This window comes from Conger conger, chromosome 4 (genome assembly GCF_963514075.1).
Source record: "Conger conger chromosome 4, fConCon1.1, whole genome shotgun sequence".
Lineage (NCBI taxonomy): Eukaryota > Metazoa > Chordata > Actinopteri > Anguilliformes > Congridae > Conger > Conger conger.
Window position 1 is genome coordinate 8,819,204 of NC_083763.1, and position 19,089 is coordinate 8,838,292.

At 47.4% G+C, this 19,089-nt stretch overlaps 1 protein-coding gene across 2 annotated transcripts in view; it reads left to right on the forward strand.

Moving 5' to 3' along the window:
* Window positions 1-10,098: 10,098 nt before the first annotated feature.
* Window positions 10,099-19,089, forward strand: part of arhgef18b (rho/rac guanine nucleotide exchange factor (GEF) 18b) — a 49,079-nt gene continuing 40,088 nt past the window's right edge. The window contains exons 1-8 of one of the 2 annotated variants that reach the window (XM_061239475.1): window positions 10,099-10,219; window positions 11,433-11,592; window positions 12,136-12,256; window positions 12,943-12,991; window positions 14,401-14,445; window positions 15,098-15,178; window positions 15,987-16,104; window positions 16,944-17,139. In XM_061239475.1, the coding sequence (XP_061095459.1) occupies window positions 10,158-10,219; window positions 11,433-11,592; window positions 12,136-12,256; window positions 12,943-12,991; window positions 14,401-14,445; window positions 15,098-15,178; window positions 15,987-16,104; window positions 16,944-17,139 (832 nt within the window). In that variant the 5' untranslated portion in view covers window positions 10,099-10,157. The remainder of the gene's footprint in view (window positions 10,220-11,432; window positions 11,593-12,135; window positions 12,257-12,942; window positions 12,992-14,400; window positions 14,446-15,097; window positions 15,179-15,986; window positions 16,105-16,943; window positions 17,140-19,089) is intronic. The other variant, XM_061239477.1, reaches the window with a different exon arrangement.

The window sequence follows — 19,089 nt, forward strand, 5'->3', positions numbered from 1 at the left end:
TTTTTAAGACAGAAGAGAGACTTCTTTATTTGTACTTACAGAAAAAGGCCAATTTTAGGTTAGCACATCTTTCTGCTTGGCTCAATATTACTGTATTTGGATATGTGAATGATTTTTCAAGGTTTAAAAAAAAAAAATGAGAAAAAAAAAGAGTTGAACTTGTCTCTACTTGGCTAAGCCTGGCTTGCTATGTGCATGAATTAAACCATTATAAACTGCTAATTGTACATTTGTCATGGATGAGATTCCTCAGAGTGACGCTATTTCAACCCCACCAACCTGCCCCCCCCCCCCCCCCCCCCCCCTTGCCCCCCCTTGCCCCTAGCCTATACAGCACAAGTCTTAATTTACGAGATTCGCAACAAATAATTACAGGAAATACCATCGAATGCATGCTGTACTGCATTGTCCAATGTAAACGGCAGTAATTTCCCCCCAAAACAAGAAGCACTTACGTTTGGAAACCTTGGGCTTGTTTGAACGTCCTGAAACCGGTTTGACAGAGCAAGTTAGTAATGCAGCGCAGGTTGAGATCAAGGCATTATATGTATTGTATTGTTTTTAAAAGTAAGGAAGAAAAAAGTATTACATTTAGAGATGTTAATTTCTATTTTTTTAGCCAAAATAGGGAGGGCAAATACAATGACTTTTCTGACTGTAAACTTTTACTACTCTTGTACATTATTAAATTTAACATTAAATTTGTTATCGATGTATATAACTTTTACTAAATAAACCAAGTTTGATGTCCTTTGCTCATGACACTATCCCACTTAGAAAAGAGTGTAAAAATGACTCATTGGATATGTAGCCTGACCTTTATGTGACCATTTCACCTCTCCTCCTCCACCTGGTCTGTGAACCAGCTTCATGAATTTGCTGTCCGAGAGTAAAAGCTAAATAAAATGCAAATCTGTATCCCCTGTAAAGTCCGTATACCAACCCACTGCAAGTACTGAGAAATTATTGCTCAGCCGTTTTAATGGGCTTCATTAAGTGGCATATAATGTTTGCTTTTCGACGTGGAAAACTGGCAAAGACCACTGTGCACTCCAGGCAGGGAAATGCATTAATCGAGCGAAATATTTATGAACGGATACGGTGCAGTTCTGGTGTAATAGGGAGGCGGGGTTAGCGACCGTTTTGCAAGGGCCCGAATGATGAAAACGCCACACAGTACGTGTACGCATTACCAATCTGTGTAAAGTGCACCTTGTCGGTAATTCTATGAAATGTGCGTGATTTGTAAAATGGTATGCCGAGACACGACCACTTTTTTAAATAAAGCGTCATTGGTCGAACTGTTCATCCGAATTTACGGTGGGTTGTGCCGGCAGAGCGCCGAGTTGTCTTCGTGTTTTCTGTATTGTGTGTTGCTGAAATGTGACCGTGTGACCACGGGCGGGTGCTCCGACGAGAACGCAGTGGCGATGGGGGAGGTTTAGCGGTAAGGGGCGGCGGGCGCAGGCTCAGTGGTCTTCTCCAGTTTACACGGCAACAACTAACGTCTTTTGCCCCCGTGCGTCTCTTTATACATGGAGTTCTGTACTGTCATTGGTTAAATCTTGCCATAGTTTTATTTGTGTTCTCTAATTGCTGCTCCCTTGTCCCAGAATGCTGTGTGTAGTGTCGCAGGATACCTCTTCATTTTTAATGTATGTCATATATTGTATAAGATATATTGATATACTATTTACACATCATATTTACCTTGTTTCTCATGTATACATATACACATATATACATTGACGTGTAGATGTGTATATGGATTGCCCACACACAAACACAAGCAACCCCACACTGGATCAAGATGTGTTTTTATCCATGTGTATATCCTATATATCATATTAACAGTTGCCTACATGGACGCACACACACACATACACACACACACACACACACACATACACACACATACACACACACACATACACACATACACATACACACATATGTACAGGATCAAAATGTGCCATGATTAAATACCGCTTGACGATTTATTTTTTCTATGTTTTCAAGTAGAGCCAAGCAGTGACATGTACAGAAAATGTTGGAATGATATGAAAATAAATCTTGCTGTGTGTAAATTATTCAACAATTAACTGTTTATATTAAAATTATGAATAAAATTATTGGAGAGTATGTTTCTTGTGGTGTTGCTTCCACCCTGACAGAGTCCCAAAACAGAATATGGGGGGCCTTGTGGCCATCCAAGGGTAGAAACTCTTTTGGGTTGCGCTCATGACATCTTATTTTAGTGTGTGTAACAGGCTCACAAAGGGGGGTATTGATGGGTTTCGTCAACATAAGCAAACTGCACATGCAATGTTTCATTTAAACCACAAGAGGGCGCTGCTGTTAACGCTTCAGACAGGCCCCTGGCAAAGCAGTACGGCTTTTCACATTAGCATTCGATCTGGGAGTTAAAACAGTCAAAACAAACCTCTCTGCAACATTGCCTTTTACAGAGCTGTCTCACCCTTTGGCCTCTGTCTCACGGCTGTATTTGCTCTCATTTTAATCTCGTACTCAACGTGTTACAGTTCTGCTATTGCATGGCAGTCGGTGAATATTGTAAGGCCGCGTTCGCGGAGCTGTTTTTCCTCTGCGAAGGCTTGTGAAATTATCGCCTCCCAATACGCGAGCGTCGCCGTCTGACGCCACGTTCTTCGGGTTTGTGGTTGCTGTTCTCATGTGGAAGTTGTATAATTTCCTTTGAAAGCAGAACCCGAAGTTTAATTTAACTTTTCAAATCCATTTAATCCATTCAAGGTTGGTTTCTCTTTGACGAGTGCTGGGTTTTCCCCATGTTCTTCTTTTTCTCCCTGGGCTTCCCTGGTTTTCCTGGTACACTAAGGTTTGTAGTCCATCTCATGATTTTTAGAAACCAACTGAGGCTTCATTATGTCATCTGTGGCCCTTGATCAAGGATCTTGTGACAGGAGGGAAAAACACCCCTTGTGATGTGACCTGGTATCCTGATGACATCGTGATACCCTCCTCCCCTTCCTGAAACAATGCAGTCAGCTAAAGTCATGGTTCCTAACCCCCATTCCCGGAGACCTGCCTTCCCATATTTTGTCATTTCTACCCTAATTCGGCTAGTTCACTCATAAGCACAGTCAAGTGCAGGAACGTGAAGGCCTGTAGCAGGTTACCGGGCCGACTGTAGTGTAGTGGTTAAGTTACATGACTGGGACCCACAAGGTTGGTGGTTCGATCCCCGCTGTAGCCACAATAAGAGCCACACAGCCGTTGGGCCCTTGAGCAAGGCCCTTAACCCTGCGTTGCTCCAGGGGAGGATTGTCTCCTGCTTCGTCTAATCAACTGTACGTCGCTCTGGATAAGAGCTTCTGCCAAATGCCATTCATGTAATGTAATGTGATGTAATGTTACTGCGACTCAATCTATCCTGGCCATAATCACCCCAATGGTGGAACACGTGTGCCACAGTGGTCAGAACAGGACAATCATCAGAGACAATCATTGTCCATCTTCAGAGGCAGTGCAGAGGCCCACCTCTACAGACTGCATGTTACACATACACTAGAAAAAAAAGGGTTCTAAAAGGATTATTTGGCTTGATTCCATCGGGGAACCCTTTCTAGTTATTAATGGAACCCTCTGTTATCGGGGTGAGTTGTGAAAACTCCCAGACCAAAAAAAAATATTTTTCCTGACAAAGAACCCTTTATCTAGATAGGATTCTTCAATGCAATCACAGAGTTCCTATTATAAACATCAAGAAAATGCACTTGTGTTCTGCTACATTCTAAGTAACATTGTCAATTGGCATACATTGGCATACATTTCAAAGAGCCCAAACAATTCATAGGTTACCAAATTAACTATACTATATACAGTATGCCCTGCGATAGACTGGCGACCTGTCCAGGGTGTATTCCTGCCTTTCACCCAATGTATGCTGGGATGGGCTCCAGCCCCCCTGCGACCCTGTTCAGGATAAGCGGGTTAGGATAATGTATGTATGTATGTATGTATGTATGTATATACTTTCATACTTTTATTATTATGCTTTCTAACACTAAAACATTAAAAATGCAATAAGTCTAAATGTGATGTTCCACGATCATTCTGTGTCAGTGAGAATATATCAGTGATTCCAATGTCTTAGACATAAATGTACAGCCCTTCTCTACATTGATATGATGTCACAAAAGCTCAGCCGCATGACCCTACAGAAGACTCATTCAAAGTGCTAGGTCTTAGCAAATTAAAGAGACATGTTACTCATACTTGAATGGTAGTGATTAAAATTTAATTTGCGCCAGGGGAATGTTAAAATTAATATGAGATACATTAAAGCTACAGTTGTTTGCTTTCAGCTGTTTCTACTGACAGATTCGTTTCGGCGTCGTTCTCGTTAGTTAACGCGTTTCACAGAAGTTGAAAAGAGGAAGCCGTGACAGGATCCTGTGTCAAATTTGCGGTTATTTTTGCACCGTGCTTCATTCTTCTTCTGAGTGGCAGCTGATCTGCTTTCTTACTCCGGACAGTTGGAAACGACTGTAGTCAGAAGTCAGTGGTGGGACACAGAGTGTTTCCAGATTATTTTCTGAAAATATTGTTCCAGAACTTCAACTGGTGAGTTGGCCTGTTTTTTTTTTTTGCGTAGGGCATTAGTGATTCACGCGCCCGCTCTTTTGCGTTTTACGTTTATCATTTCCAAATTTCCTTATTTAATGCGATTAATCTGTGGTTTTGTGTGCGTATGTGCAATTTGATTTGGGTTTAGCAAATCTGCTGTAGCGTTGGTTTCTTGTAACCGTCCATATAGTAACGCAAGAAAGCCCGTGTGATCTTGCATTGAGCCTGCAAGTGTATTGTTAATGTCGTGGTAAATTTACAATTTAATATGTATAAGTTAAGAATTCAATATATATATTTTGAATCGCTGAAGTATTGGCTCCAAAGTAATCAAACAGGTGCAAGTAACCAACGAATGACTGACCCACATGACTCGACTTTAACCTCTTCCTGCGAGTATAAATTATAGGCTAGTTTACGTATCATTTCCTTTACCCTACTTGGCTCTAAATCAGTGAGCTATTTTTAAACTAAAGTAGTTAAGGCTCAATTAAACATTCGTTGCGTATAGAGTTTCGCCTTCAGAAAGCAAAGATGGACACAATGGATTCCATTGTGATTCGCGACCTCTCATTCCGTTCTAAATTTCGCTTGGTTGCACTTTCTATATATATTTATCTGTCTATTCCCCTTCATCCTAAAATTGTAGCTACAGGTCAGCATCATCTTCCTCCCTCTCTCTTCCACTCTTCTTCCCTCGTTTTTCTTTCCCCTCCCTGTCACCATCAGAGAGTCCTCCCACTTTATGTTCCTCCGTTTCTTCGCGTTCCTCCCACCCCTCCCGCTCTCTCCCGCTGGCCGCTCAATTCGCTTGCTCCCGCCCCCGGTAAGGAACCCCCGGTTTTGCATCATATGTTAGATAATCCCCAGCCCTTGATCCAGCTCTGGGCCTCCTGCTCTCCTCATTTGCTCACAATCCCGCTGAGATCACCCGGCTGGCTCCCTGTATTGCCTATGGCGGACTCCCCCTTGAACCACTCCTGGCCCTCTTTTTCCAAACTGTGGATGAAACGATGGTCCTTCAAAAGAGGTACAGCCACGTGACCCCTACCTTTCTGTCCTTCTCGTTTTACCATTATTTTTAAAGGATATTTTTCTCTCTTTTCATCGCTTTCTGATGTTGAAATTTTAGCTCCACAGTTTTAAAAGTTCTGTGTACACTGTATCAGTGGCTTTTTAAAGCTTCCAGGGCATTCATGCATAGGTCAGATAAAATCTTTCATGAGTGAAGAAATGCCATTTTAACTGAAATCATTTTCAAAAGTGAAAATGTGAACTATATCTACAGTTGAGACACAACCTTTTGAAATTGTGTCACTCTGCCGTATTCTGTCTATAGCCTCAGGAAAGTGTTCCCGGGGACACCCTATATTTTGGTGACAGTGTTGTTTGTCACATCATAGTGAAAAAGGGTGCCTTCCTACATACAGTCTTGGTAGCACACATACATTTTTGTTGTGGGTCCATTGGTGTAGTCTTCCTTTGTGCTTTGTGTGAGTTTAACTGTACTTGTCCAGAAAGCTTTGAAAAATAAAAAAATAATAATAATATAAAATCTATAATCAGTACAGTTGGCCTAAAAAGGAAAGTGCCTGGCTGTGATGTCATTGCTTGTCAGTTTCTGCAGTCTATGTCCTGGCAGGGTCCCTAAAGAGAATTTTCCTCCTGAACGGGACGTCTGTGTTGCTTCTCTCGGCCATTAAACTGCAGTCTGGGCTCCAGTGTTCGGGGCATGGTCAGTGTAAGGTTTGAATAAATGTGTGTCCGCTGAACAAAACATGTTGTTGTAACTGTACACGGCCTGATATGGCGGCACGCTCCATCTTAATGATTCATATGTCACCCAAATGGCCTTTTTACTAAGCACATTGTCTTCCAGATAACCTTGTACTAATGTACAGTAGCTGCCCTTGTCACAATAAATCCCTTCCGTCAACTGTACTTGATTTTGCCCGTGGAGCACATTCTCCACAAACCGTTTTGCGACATACAGTACGAAAGTGTAAAATCTACTGCGTGCACATTTTCTTTTTCTTCCCACATATCTTCTGTGTGCCCTCTTTGTCAGGTTAAATCACCTTGGTGTGTTGATATGAAATATAATTGTGCCGTCGGCCTAATCGTTTAGCGGCCTTCGAGTTTCCGTGCGACGCGCTGTAGAACCGCTTCCGTCTCCCTCACACGGCGCACACATGACCCCCCGCGCACCGGTACAGTTGTCAGGCCGTCGGGCGGTTTTGGGAGTGCACCATCTTCTGACGCACTACTGAAAACTGAAACTGAAAGGTGGCGTGGCCAAACCGACTTCGAGACATCGATCACTGGGCGTGGGACTCCACGGGGTTTGGAAATAGAGCCGTGTGACCTCTTTCGAGCACATGGTGGGCACGGTGCTTATCACAGTGCGAGCATCGTGCTCCTCACCGTGTGCAGTGGTGATGGCCCAACACCTCTGCCTGCTGTTCGTCCCTTGTTTGTTTCGAAGGGGATTTGAGGTTGTGTTCGGTGGATATAATAACTCATTACTAAAATCTTTTAAAGGATTTTTTCCCATTAGTGAGCCTATCTGTTTCTGTTTCTCTTGCCAGTCCCCTCCTATGGAGTAATCAGATTCAGTGTGGGCTAATGGCAGGGCAGCTAACAGCTAATGCATCTTCTCTGCTTTTCCACCACATCTACAACCTGCCATATGCATATACCCTCACCCTATATATACCCTATACGTACACATACCCTCGCCCTATATTTACCCTATACGCACACGTATACCCTCGCCCTATATGTACCATATATGTACACATATACCCTCGCTATCGATAATGCTAATTTGGTTAAGTGCTCGAATATGAATGCGTGGAGCTTAGGAAACGGGGGTGGGTGGGGTACGCTCAAAGGTCGAAGTTCAATAGGGCCAAAAACTTTCAATATAGATATGGTGAGATGGGCTAAATGTTGACAAGGTAGCTGCACCCCTCCATTTCATAACCCAGCAAGTAGTGTCACAAAATGGCCCAGGAATGAGACATTAACCCTTGATAACATGTTAGTCACAGTGTCATCCATTACTTTATGTGTATTCATTATTTTTCTTTGTATAAATCCGTCTCTTTAACTTTAAACTGGCGTAACTTTAAACTCACTTGTGCGCAGTCTATAAGAATAGAAATGCACGGTGTTGTTTTTGGCGTTATGAAACGTTATGAAAAGGTGGTGAAAGTTGGCTGATTGCAATCAAGCTAAATGACTGGAGGAGGTGGGGGAGGGTCAGTGTTTTAGCCACAGCAATGCAATATCAGATCGGCGAGGCTGGCCATAAAAGGATATGGAGGCATTTTGAGCATCTGCGGCGCACGGGAGTTTACGTGCAGCGAGAGTCTCAACTGTAAGCAAACAAAGGCTCAGGCCCCATTGGAAAAGCGACGGTTGTTCCCGCGGGATGTGTGTGCTTTATACATTGTCCGCATTTATTGTTTAAAGAAAAGCATCTTTGCCGGTGCTGTGAGATGAGAAAAACGTCTCTGTTGTTTTATAACAGATTTGTGTGGCTAGCGCTCCTGGCTGTCCTCCATGCTGTCTGGTTTTCATCTCACCTGAGCTTTAAAATGAAAATCATCCCTTTCCTGAACTGTACAACTTTTTGTCAGGTATTAAACGTCTCTTATGTAACCGCGGTGGTCGGTTATTACAGTTTGTACATTGCTGACATAGAACATGCAGCTGAAAGCTGTAAGTAATTTGTAATAGCCTGGTAAAATAGCATCAAGCATTAAATAATCGTTAACAAAAAGTAAAGCAGACATGATTAAATTTAAGTCAGTCTTGGGCATAATGTTGTTTTCGTTCTTGAACTTACATCTATTGCAATGTACGACAAGTCACTGTTTAGTCGCTTGGTTTTTGAGGTTGATTAAAAGCGGTAAGCAGATGGAATGACATTACTATGCAGCCGCAATGTGCTTAATGCAGGATCATTGGGGTTGCCAACGGCAACAGCATTTTACAGGGTCATGTGATCGTCAGAGTCTGTTTATGGATGTGAAGCAGCTTTATGGAAGGCACGGATGGAGTTGTCGTGGACAGCCAGTGCTTTACGCGACGGGACTAGTAGCCGCTTCCGCTTCCAATAACAAAACCCCAAGAAAGTCGGTTTGCTAAAATAAACTTTGAAGTCTGAAGTTGGGACAGAGTGTTTGTGCTGGGTTCATCTTGACTTGCAGTCATACACTCCCTCTGAACAGAGTCAGCATATATTTTCACATCTGTCCGTTTGTCTAACAGACAATCGTGTTCGCCTGATCTCACAAACTACAGAGAGAGGGAGTGATGCCACAGGCAACGGTACATGACTTTCTCGAATGCACCGATTGGCTGGTCTTTGAGGAGGCAGTCGACACTGTGACTACGTATATACAATTCTGATAGGATAAGGCTTTCCATTTAAAAAAAGGCAAACATCATCTGCTGGATAACCATGTAGTCAAAGGCAACTTGTCTGAGGAAAAACTGTCTTTTTCACCTGGCAGTAAGGTCTAAATTAAGGCCTCTTTTTCCCCGGCAGACTGGCCTGATTGCGTTTCAGGGTGTGTATCGGTACGTGGCCACGGGACGCACAGTAAGGATAAGCTGTGGAGGAGACACGGGCCTCTGAAGTGTTGGCTTTGTTGTTTTGGCAGCGTCGGAGTGTAAGCCATGTGTCACGCAGCGTGCAACCAGCGTCTCTGGGCCAGGGTCAGCCTGCTCCCCGTCCCCACCGTCCATAGCAGAGGACGTCTTCTTCAGTACGAGTGAGGAAAAGGTTAGCCCTCGCTCCCTCCCTCCCTCCCTCCCTTTCTCTCTCTCCCTGCCTTTCTCTCTCTCTCCCTGCCTCTCGCTCTCTCCCTGCCTTTCTCTCTCTCCACCCGCCTCTCTCTCTCTCTCTCTCGGTATATTGAATAGTGATAATTATCTTAAATCAACAAAAACATTAGAGGCGACCGAAAAGAAATAATAAATAAATGAATAAATGAATAATCGCGGTTAGGTTTGCGGTCACTCGGTGTCCAGGCAACACAACGTGCACAGAAACGGCGAATGACTGTAACGTTACCAAACAAAGCCCTAAACGTAACCGGCTCTGTCCCACTCCCCCCCCCTCCCCCCCGCCCCCCCTGAAGGACGACTCTTGCTGCGAAAGTGACTACGAGGACCTGGACGCGCACGGCAGTGCGGACGACCTCTCGGGCCCGGACTCGTCTCTGAGCGGCACCGAGTTCTTCCGGGACCTGGCGGACGTCTCGCTCAGACTGAGCGTCCCGCAGCTGAACCACAGCGCGCTCCTCAGCCCCCAGCGCCCGGGCCCGGGCCCAGGCAGCATGCAGGTCCTCCAGGCCAACAGCAGCTCCTGCCCCGGCTCTCTGGCCTGCCAGGGCGGCCCCGCGCCCCCGAAACCTGACACGGCGGCGGGGCGCGATGCCCCGGCCGCCCCTCTGCTGGACTCTAGCGCCCCGGGGGGAGGCGAGGAGGAGGACGTGGACTTCGATACGGACACCCTGCCCCTCCTGGTGCGCTCCATGTCGACGTCGCGGAGACACAGCTGGGACGTGCCGCTGTCGCCGTTCGACCCCGGAAGGAGGTGCGGGAGCCTTTACATTACATTACAGTTGTTCAGCTGATGCGTTTGATCAGATTTTGATTCTATTTTGTCTATTAGACTAAGACAGAGCAGAGCAAAAAAACTGCACTGATTTTATTGTGGCTACACTGGGGCTTGAACCACCAACCTTCCAGGTCCCAGTCAAGCACCTTGGCCACTAGGCTATAAGCAGCCCCATGTGTGTGGTGCGTGTGTTATACAGATGTGTTTCAGAGCCTCAAAGCACTGTTGTGCCGATTAATTCTGTTTTATTCTGTGTTTTTCATCAGTCTGGGGTGCATCTGTCATCCTTGCTTTGCCCAACAGGCGTGTGTGTGTTTGGGTTGTTGCTTCACTCACACCTTCGGTTATTCACACTACATGATTTAGCATTTTCTCCCCCCTCACAGCCCAATTTATTTCAGGTTCAAGGCTCTTTGGGTGGCATTTGAAGCCAAAACATTCTCTCTCAATGCAAATGAAGCAGGGGGCTTTTTTTAGACATGTCACAACACCCTCCCAAGACCAGACTTCCACATTCTGCTGAGGCAGAACGAAAGTCAAGTCAAGTAACTCTGCGGTCTGCTACCTTTTTTTCAGCTCAAGCCAAAAGTGTGGTTTGGGCTGCTGAAATGGTCAAATGGAAACATACTAAACATGAACAAGCCCTTAGGAGCAAAGAAAAAACCCACTGCATCCGATGTACAATGCAATAGAACATTAGTGCTTCTGCATGAACTCCAGTTTGTATACATGCAACAGTGATACAGGTCAAGCTAACAACACAAAACATGCACAAGCCATTGGAGTTTAATTACACTCGCCCTCAAAGAAAAAACATCAAACCAACATGCAGTAGTATGATAACAGGCAGCGTATTGCCTGTTGCAATGCCTAACCACCTCCTGTTTCAAACTCCACAGACACACCTAACTGGCACCCAGCAGCCGTGTTGTGGTGAAGGGGAGGGTTTGTAATGCTTGTTTGTTACATCACTTAGCTCACACTTTTATCCAAAGCGACTTGCAGTTTATTAGACTAAGCAGGGGGACAGTCCCCCCCCCCCTGGGAGAACTGCGAGGTTAAGGGGCCCAACAGCTCGCCGTGGCTACACCGGGGGGCTTGAGCCAAAAACATTCTGGGTCCCAGGCCTGTAGAGTAGCCACTAGGCTACAGGCTGCCGCTGTAATGGATGAATATGTGGGTCTGTCAGACTCAGCCTGGACCCCTCAGCCATGGACAGTGACGGGGAGAGAGAGACGGACAGTCCACTGCAGCAGTCCTTCGTTTTCGCCGTGTGCCCCTGCGACTCCATGGGAACGGTGGAGGGGGAGAGCGACCTCTCGCACTGTAAACCAGAGGAAACGGAGTCGGTGAGCTCGCCTTTGTTGTTTGTCACACTACTACGGTTGAGCAACTGACAGGAAACCGGCCGTGGGATATCGCAGTGCGCGTGTCTGCTCGTATGGTTGTTTATGCTACGCTGCCTCTGTAAAAATAGCTCTGCATGCCTCAGTGTTTTAGATAAAAGTTATTTGCGAAAGACAATCCTTTGATCAGTAATGTCGCAGTGTTTTTAGCCCCTTACTCGCAAAGAGTCTCAGAATAGGAGGTCTGAGATCAGAAGTTTGCATTTTAATAATGGATACATTTGGGGAAATCTGATCCTGGCATTCTTTATGAACAGAGGGTCTTGGTTTTGTACCCTGCTGACGAGTTGACCAGTTCAGACCGGCTCCCAGCTGGTTGACCAGCTACTAGCTCAGACAAGCTACCAGCACTGGCTGATTGACCAGCTCATACCCAGCTAGACCAGCTTTATGACCAGCTAAATCTTCAAGCTGGCCAAGCTGGCATAGCTGGATTTTACAGTTCTTGTCCTGTGGGCTTTCTCAGTCTGTTTCCTTTTGCTGCAGGAGCTGGATGTTTCCAGAAGGAACCTGTGCTCCAGGTCTGACATCCTGGCATCAGAGGCCAGCGCTGCACGTCTGTCCCGCGTGCTGGAGACCTCGAAGCAGGCTGCAGTGGTGGAAGGAGGTCAGTTTCAGGCCCGTTCAGGTCCATTCAGGGGACCCGAAAAACAACACGGCACTCGAAGCGTTACCTCACGCTTAACATCATGTAACAATGTTATCTTATGTTATGCTTGTTTACACATTTTTGCTATTTTTGCTAGTTTTGTTTGGCTAGGTAAGCTGTTTATTGTTCCGACATGAGTGTTTATCAATCTATTGTGTGGTTTCGGATGTAATCCATTGTCAGGTTAATCAAATAGGCCCTAGTCCTTATCTTTGTTGTGGTCTTAGCACTTGAAGCTGTACTTTCCTCTAGGGTCTTTCAGCGCACTTGTTCCTGATGATGGGTATGCACTTTGCACTTTGATGTACGTCGCTCTGGATAAGAGCGTCTGCCACATGCCAATAATGTAATGTAATGCAATGTAAACTAGCAGCGGGATATGCACTCAGCAACAGCCTGCAGCTTAATTTTTTGGTCGAGCAGGCTTTCAGGGGGAAATTTGACAAAAGCTCACACCTGAAAGACAACTTTTGTTGTCGTTCTCACGTTCGAGCTGTAGTCCCTCTTTCTCTCACACGTCTCTCTCTCTTTCTCCTGAGGCAAGGTGTTCACACCGCAGATAGAACTGGTGATCTGAAATAAGGTGAGGTTTTTTCAAAGAACAGTGGGGCCCGAATGCAACAGCTTTTTCCTTTGTGCTGCAGAGGATCCCGGCCTGGAGAGCTTGCAGACGGAAGAGGGACAATGCCGCATGTACGTCAACCTGCCTCTACAGCCTCTTTCCCTCCTGTCTCTGTGCCTGGTCTCCGGGCTGTCAGTGAAACTTATTCACATAACACAACACAACACAACACAACACAACATAACACCATAATGAGAACAGGCCTTTCAGCCCAGCAATGATCCTACCACTAATGTGTACCTACTTAGGTTGCCTAAAAGTGAAATAATATCTAGCATCATATCAAGCCTGCTCTTAAAAACCCCCACTCTGTGTGTAAAAAAAAATTCTGTGGAGAATTTATCCTTTGCTCATTTTCATTTATTCCCCCTCGCTCTGCCAACTGAACTCATTGCAGAGGAATTCCCACACTTTTAAATGGCCTACTTGAACTACATAACTAACATTGATCAACATTATTCAAGAATCAAGTTATTTGTTGTTGGATAGCCGTGGAGCTGGTGATTCCTTCCCACCATTTCAGGAAGGCTGGGTGTGGAGAACAGAAGCATTCCTGTGTTCTCCATTGGCGCGTTTCCTCAGTAATATGCCAATTTTTGGCAGTTTGTTCCACACATGCCCGACCTTAATCTCTCAGCCCCTTCTTACAGCTCATAAATCAGTCTCTCTGAGGGCATGGGGCCACTGTGTCCAGGCAGGTGTGTGTGTGTGTGTGTGTGTGTGTGTGTGTGTGTGTGAGTATGTACTGTATATTGTATGTGTGTGTGTGTGAGTGTGTGTGTATGCCTGTGTGTGTGTGTGCATGTGCATGCGTGTGTGTGTGTATGTGCCTGCGTGTATGTGTGCGCGCGCATGTACTGTATATTGTATGTGTGTGTGTGTGTGTGTGTGTGCAAGCGCGTGCAAGCGTGTGCATGTGTGTGTAAGTTTGTGTGTGTGTGTGTGTGCATGTTTCCGTGCATGTGTGCATGTGTGTGCGTGCGTGTGTGTGTGTGTGTGTGTGCATGTTTCCGTGCATGTGTGTGTGCATGTGTGTGCGTGCATGTGTGCATGTGTGTGTGTGTGTGTGTGTGTGTGTGCGTGCGTGTGTGTGCGTGCATGTGTGCATGTGTGTGTGTGTGTGTGCGTGCATGTGTGCGTGCGTGTGCGTGCGTGCATGTGCATGTGTGCGTGTGTGTGCGTGTGTGTGCGTGCGTGCATGTGTGTGTGTGCGTGCGTGTGTGTGTGTGTGTGCATGTTTCCGTGCATGTGTGTGTGCATGTGTGTGTGTGTGTGTGCATGTGTGTGCGTGCATGTGTGCATGTGTGTGCGTGCATGTGTGCATGTGTGTGTGTGTGTGTGTGTGTGCGTGCGTGCGTGTGTGTGCGTGCGTGCGTGCGTGTGTGTGTGTTTTGGTGAGGGAGGGGGTGCACTAATTCACCTCCCTCCCTGTGAGTCAGCGTGGCGGCAGAGCTCAGTGTCAGTGTGTTGTTTGTCTTAGGCTGATGGTACAGAAAGTGCTGCGTGAGCTAAAGCAGTACCACGGGTAAGTAAACAAGCCTGTCCCCCCCCCCCCCCCAACCCCCAGGGGCGGTCTCCCCCCTGGGCCACCCCTCCCCCCCCCCCCCCCCCGCGCCCCCCAGTGCCCTGATTAACACAGCTCAGCTGGTCTGGGTGCTAGCATGGAGGGAACTCACCTAACACTCAGGCTGTGGACTTAACACTGTGTGACGGGGTGGGGCGTGCAGCAATAACGGAAGTGTGTGCGCTTGCCTACGCTTGACTGGGCATCTGCCCTTATAACACGGGCCTGTCTAAAAACTGCTGGGGTCTTTGCTTGTGCGTGTGAACGTTTTAAGTTCTGCGTTCAATTTCCACTCACAACCAAAGGCTGGAGAAACTGGGCTGTATTCGTAAAAAAAAAAAGAGTAGGAGTAGTGGTCTAGGATCAGTTTTCGCTGGTACACAGCCTCACCTTATCCACTGTGGGCTAACAGGCAAAAGCTGATCCCAGGACAGTAGTTCTACTCTAAAGCTGCAGCTTGGGATGGCCCACCGGAGAGCTTCAGTAGCTCTCAAAGCGAGCGGCAGCAGTGTGCTCTGGCATGGTGTGGGTTTTTTAAGGAGCCGTCTGAAGCTCAGAAGAGTTCGGGGGAGGTTAGCGCCCCCCTCTCCAGCTGATGTCATCTCTTCCGCAGAGCCAAGCAGATGCCGCCGGAATGCCGGAAGGAGAAGGTTCCGTCGGAGAACTTCACCTGGTATGAATTCCTCTGCAAGGAGTAAGTTCCCCAGAGGGGCCGCCTCTAAAGATTCCTACAGGACAACCCTGTTACTCGTGGGACTTGGGTCATTCTTTGTGTGAATTTCAGTTACATTACATTACATTACCTTAACGGCATTTGTAGAGCGACGTACAGTTGATTAGACTAAGCAGGAGACAATCCTCCCCTGGTGCAATGCAGAGTTAAGAGCCTTGCTCAAGGGCCCAACGGCTGTGCGGATCTTACTGTGGACCTTGCGGGTCCCAGTCATGTACCTTAACCACTACGCTACAGGCCGAGTTGGTAGTATGTTTATTTGGGTAAGGACGAGGAGCTCTGTATAAGCATTTATTGTTGGTTTTCGTAATTTCCTTTCGATCAGCGGCCGACTGAGGCCTTGGAAAAAAGGTGCGCAGACTCTTTACCCAATCAGTGACTCAAATGAAGCTCGTAAGCTCAGGAGCACATCAAACACTAGCAAATGGCAAATGGTAATGGCTGCCATTCATCCAAAGCGCTGTACAATCAACACTTCTCATTCACCCATTCACACTCACACCAATGGCGATTGGCTGCCATGCAAGGCACCAACCAGCTCGTCAGGAGCATTTAGGGGATTAGGTGTCTTGCTCAGGGACACTTCAACACAGCCTGGGTGGGGGATCGACCCGGCAACCCTCCGACTGCCAAAAGACCGCTCTTACCGCCTGAGCCAATGTGGCCCCTAGCAGATGCAGAGGCCCCTCCAGGATCTGAGTTTGAGAGCCCTGGCCTTGTGCGTACTGCTCCCGTGTGGGACGCCCCTCACCCCGCTGTTTTGCGACAGAAACGATGAAGAGGAGGAGGAGGAGGACCGGACGGAGAAAGTGGAGAAGTGCAAAAAGGTGAAACGCACTCTGAGCTCTCTGAAGAAGAGGATGGCCGGCTCCTTCGTTAAAGACACGGTGAGTAAAACGCTCACTACTGCTTTTCCTGCTTACGGGAAATGCCCTCTGCGCGCGTGAAAATGAAAGGTACTCGGCATTATATTAAAAAAGAACTTCACCTTTGATAAGGGATGTGAATTAAGCACAATTTACATCGCATTACATCAATGGCATTTGGCAGACGCTCTTATCCAGAGCGACATACAGTTGATTAGACTAAGCAGGAGACAATCCTCCCCTGGAGCAATGCAGGGTTAAGGGCCTTGCTCAAGGGCCCAACAGCTGTGCAGATCTTATTGTGGCTACAGTGGGGATTGAACCACCAACCTTGTGCGTCCCAGTCATGTACCTTAACCACTACACTACAGGCCACCCTTAATTTAATAAACGATAGTTCAGCGATAAAGCTGGTGCTAATGAGCTTGACTGGCATTCCCTTTAAACATGTTAAATCCTACTTTGTCAAAGCCCCTAAATGGATGTTTTCCCATTTCCTCATTGAAGATGTAAGATCACAAATTCTGAACGGTTAAGAACATTCTAATGCTGATGTCACAATCACTACTGCTAATTGAAAGCGATGGAGATCTAGAACACAGACTTGGAATTTTGAAAAATGTTTTGATGCAAATGTCTGTGAATCCATAATGTGAAATAAGACTAATGTCCTATGAAACTTACCATGCTTATCTTCTTATACAGAAGCATAGGTATAGTTCTCCTTACTCCTGTTATGTAGCTATATCTTCTGTTATGTGAAAAAAAGAATTCAATACCATATCATTGTGGCAGAAACAAGTGAAGAATCTGTGGAAAACCCATAGCTAACAATGGGCCCTGTTTTTCTGCTCTCGCAGGGTAAGAGTCGAGAGAAAGAGCCTCAGAAAGAGAAGGGGAAGGAGAGGGAGAAGGAGAGAGAGCCCAAAGACAGATTGAAGTGGCGCAGGAATAGTGCCTGTGGACACCAGCTGGTCCCGGGCACCTTCTCCTGCTGGGCCACCTGCTCTCTGTGCAGCAAGACCCTGCAGGGAAAAAACGGGCTGCAGTGTGTGAGTGAGTACTGCTGCTGCATGGCCAAAAAAACACCCTCACACACCCTCACACACCCCTCACACACCCCCACACACCCTCACACACCCCCACACACCCTCACACACCCTCACACACCTTCACACACACCCTCACACACCCCTCACACACCCCCACACACCCTCACACACCCTCACACACCCCTCACACACCCCCACACACCCTCACACACCCTCACACACCCCCCACACACCCCCACACACCCTCACACACCCTCACACACCCCCCACACACCCTCACACACCCTCACACACCCCTCACACACCCCCACACACCCTCACACACCCCCCACACACCCCCACACACCCTCACACACCCTCACACACCCCTCACACACCCTCACACACCCTCACACACCCCCCACACACCCTCACACACCCCCCACACACCCTCACACACCCTCACACACCCTCACACACCCCCACCCCCACACACACCCCTCACACACCGTCACCACACCCCTAACATACCGCACACACACCCTCACACACACCCCACACACCCCACCGCTCAGGCTGCAGTGTGTGAGTGAGTACTGCTACAGCATGGCCGCAAAACACCCTCACACACCGTCACCAGACCCCTAACACACCCTCACACACCCTCACACACCCCCCACCACACGGCCACCCCCTTGTCACACACACACACACCCCCTGGTAAGCCCACCCCCCCTCCACACCCCTCTGGTACGCTCCCTTAGCACACACCCCTAGCACACCCCACACACTGAGAAATAAAGGCCGGAAAAGTACCTCAGCGGGTACAAATGCTTGTCGCTGGGGCAGTACCCGATAGCTGCATAAAGCTGTGCAGCTAGCCAGCAATACTCATTTGTGCCTTTTTTGCTTGGAAAAATGTACTCATTTGTACCCAAAGAGAACATCACTGTACTTTCAGGGTACGTTTAGGATCAGGGTACATTCACGGTACTTCCACTGTCACCTTATTTCTGAGAGTGCACCCCAAGGCCCACCCGCCCGCCCCCCCTCGCAGGCCTCTTCAGAGTTCAGTGTTCTGCTTGCCTGGCACTCCTTCACCACCCTCACGTTACCCACCTCCTGAGTTCCCTGTCCGGAGCACTGATCGGTTCTATTTGTCTCTTGGTGGTCTTGGTGTTGCCGTCTTATTGTCCATCTTGGTTTCATTTTGTCAAGCCGTGGGAGAGTTTGTTAACAGGTCTACGGTTTCACCGGGCCCTTCTCTTGAGGTACTTCTTGTATTTTCTGACCTGTCTGACTAACTTCCCCCTGCATTAGTAGCTTTCTGTTTTAGAGGGAGCTATCAATAGTGCAGAAATATATAGCTGTGGTTCAGGGAGGTCAGGTACAGCACAGGTGGGTTTTAACCATTTAAGGTGTGAGGTCTCATATGTGATTAGAATGCTCTCAACCGAGCATTCTGATGCTGATGCAACAATCACTACCGGTCCAATCGCTCATCCGTTTCAATCACAGGCAGTGGAGTTCCGGAACACTGACGTACGTAGAGTTCTGAAGAAAACAAAACAACGTTCCAAAACAGCTGCTCTTCAAAGGGTTAATGTTGTGACATGACCCACAGTCAGCCGTCTAAACCAGACTGTGCTGTGCCGTTGCCTGATGTGGGCGGCAGGGAGGATTGTTCCTGTTTTGTGCCGCGTAAGAGCGAATCCTCGGGCCGATTGGGGGGCCGAGGTCCGCCCTGGCTGACTGCACAGGAAGCGCACTCCCACGACACAGTCCCTGTTCAGTCAGGGGGGCCGCGGAGCGGAGAGACGCAGGAGCGGGCGGAATGTGCTAGAGAAGTGAACACTTGCGCTCTGTACTCTCCCCTCCCCTCTCTGAGGGGAAACCACTGCAGCGATGAAGCTGGCTCGCGAATATGGGCATGGGTATGCAACATTGGGAGGGAATTACAAGTGGGGAGAAGAAA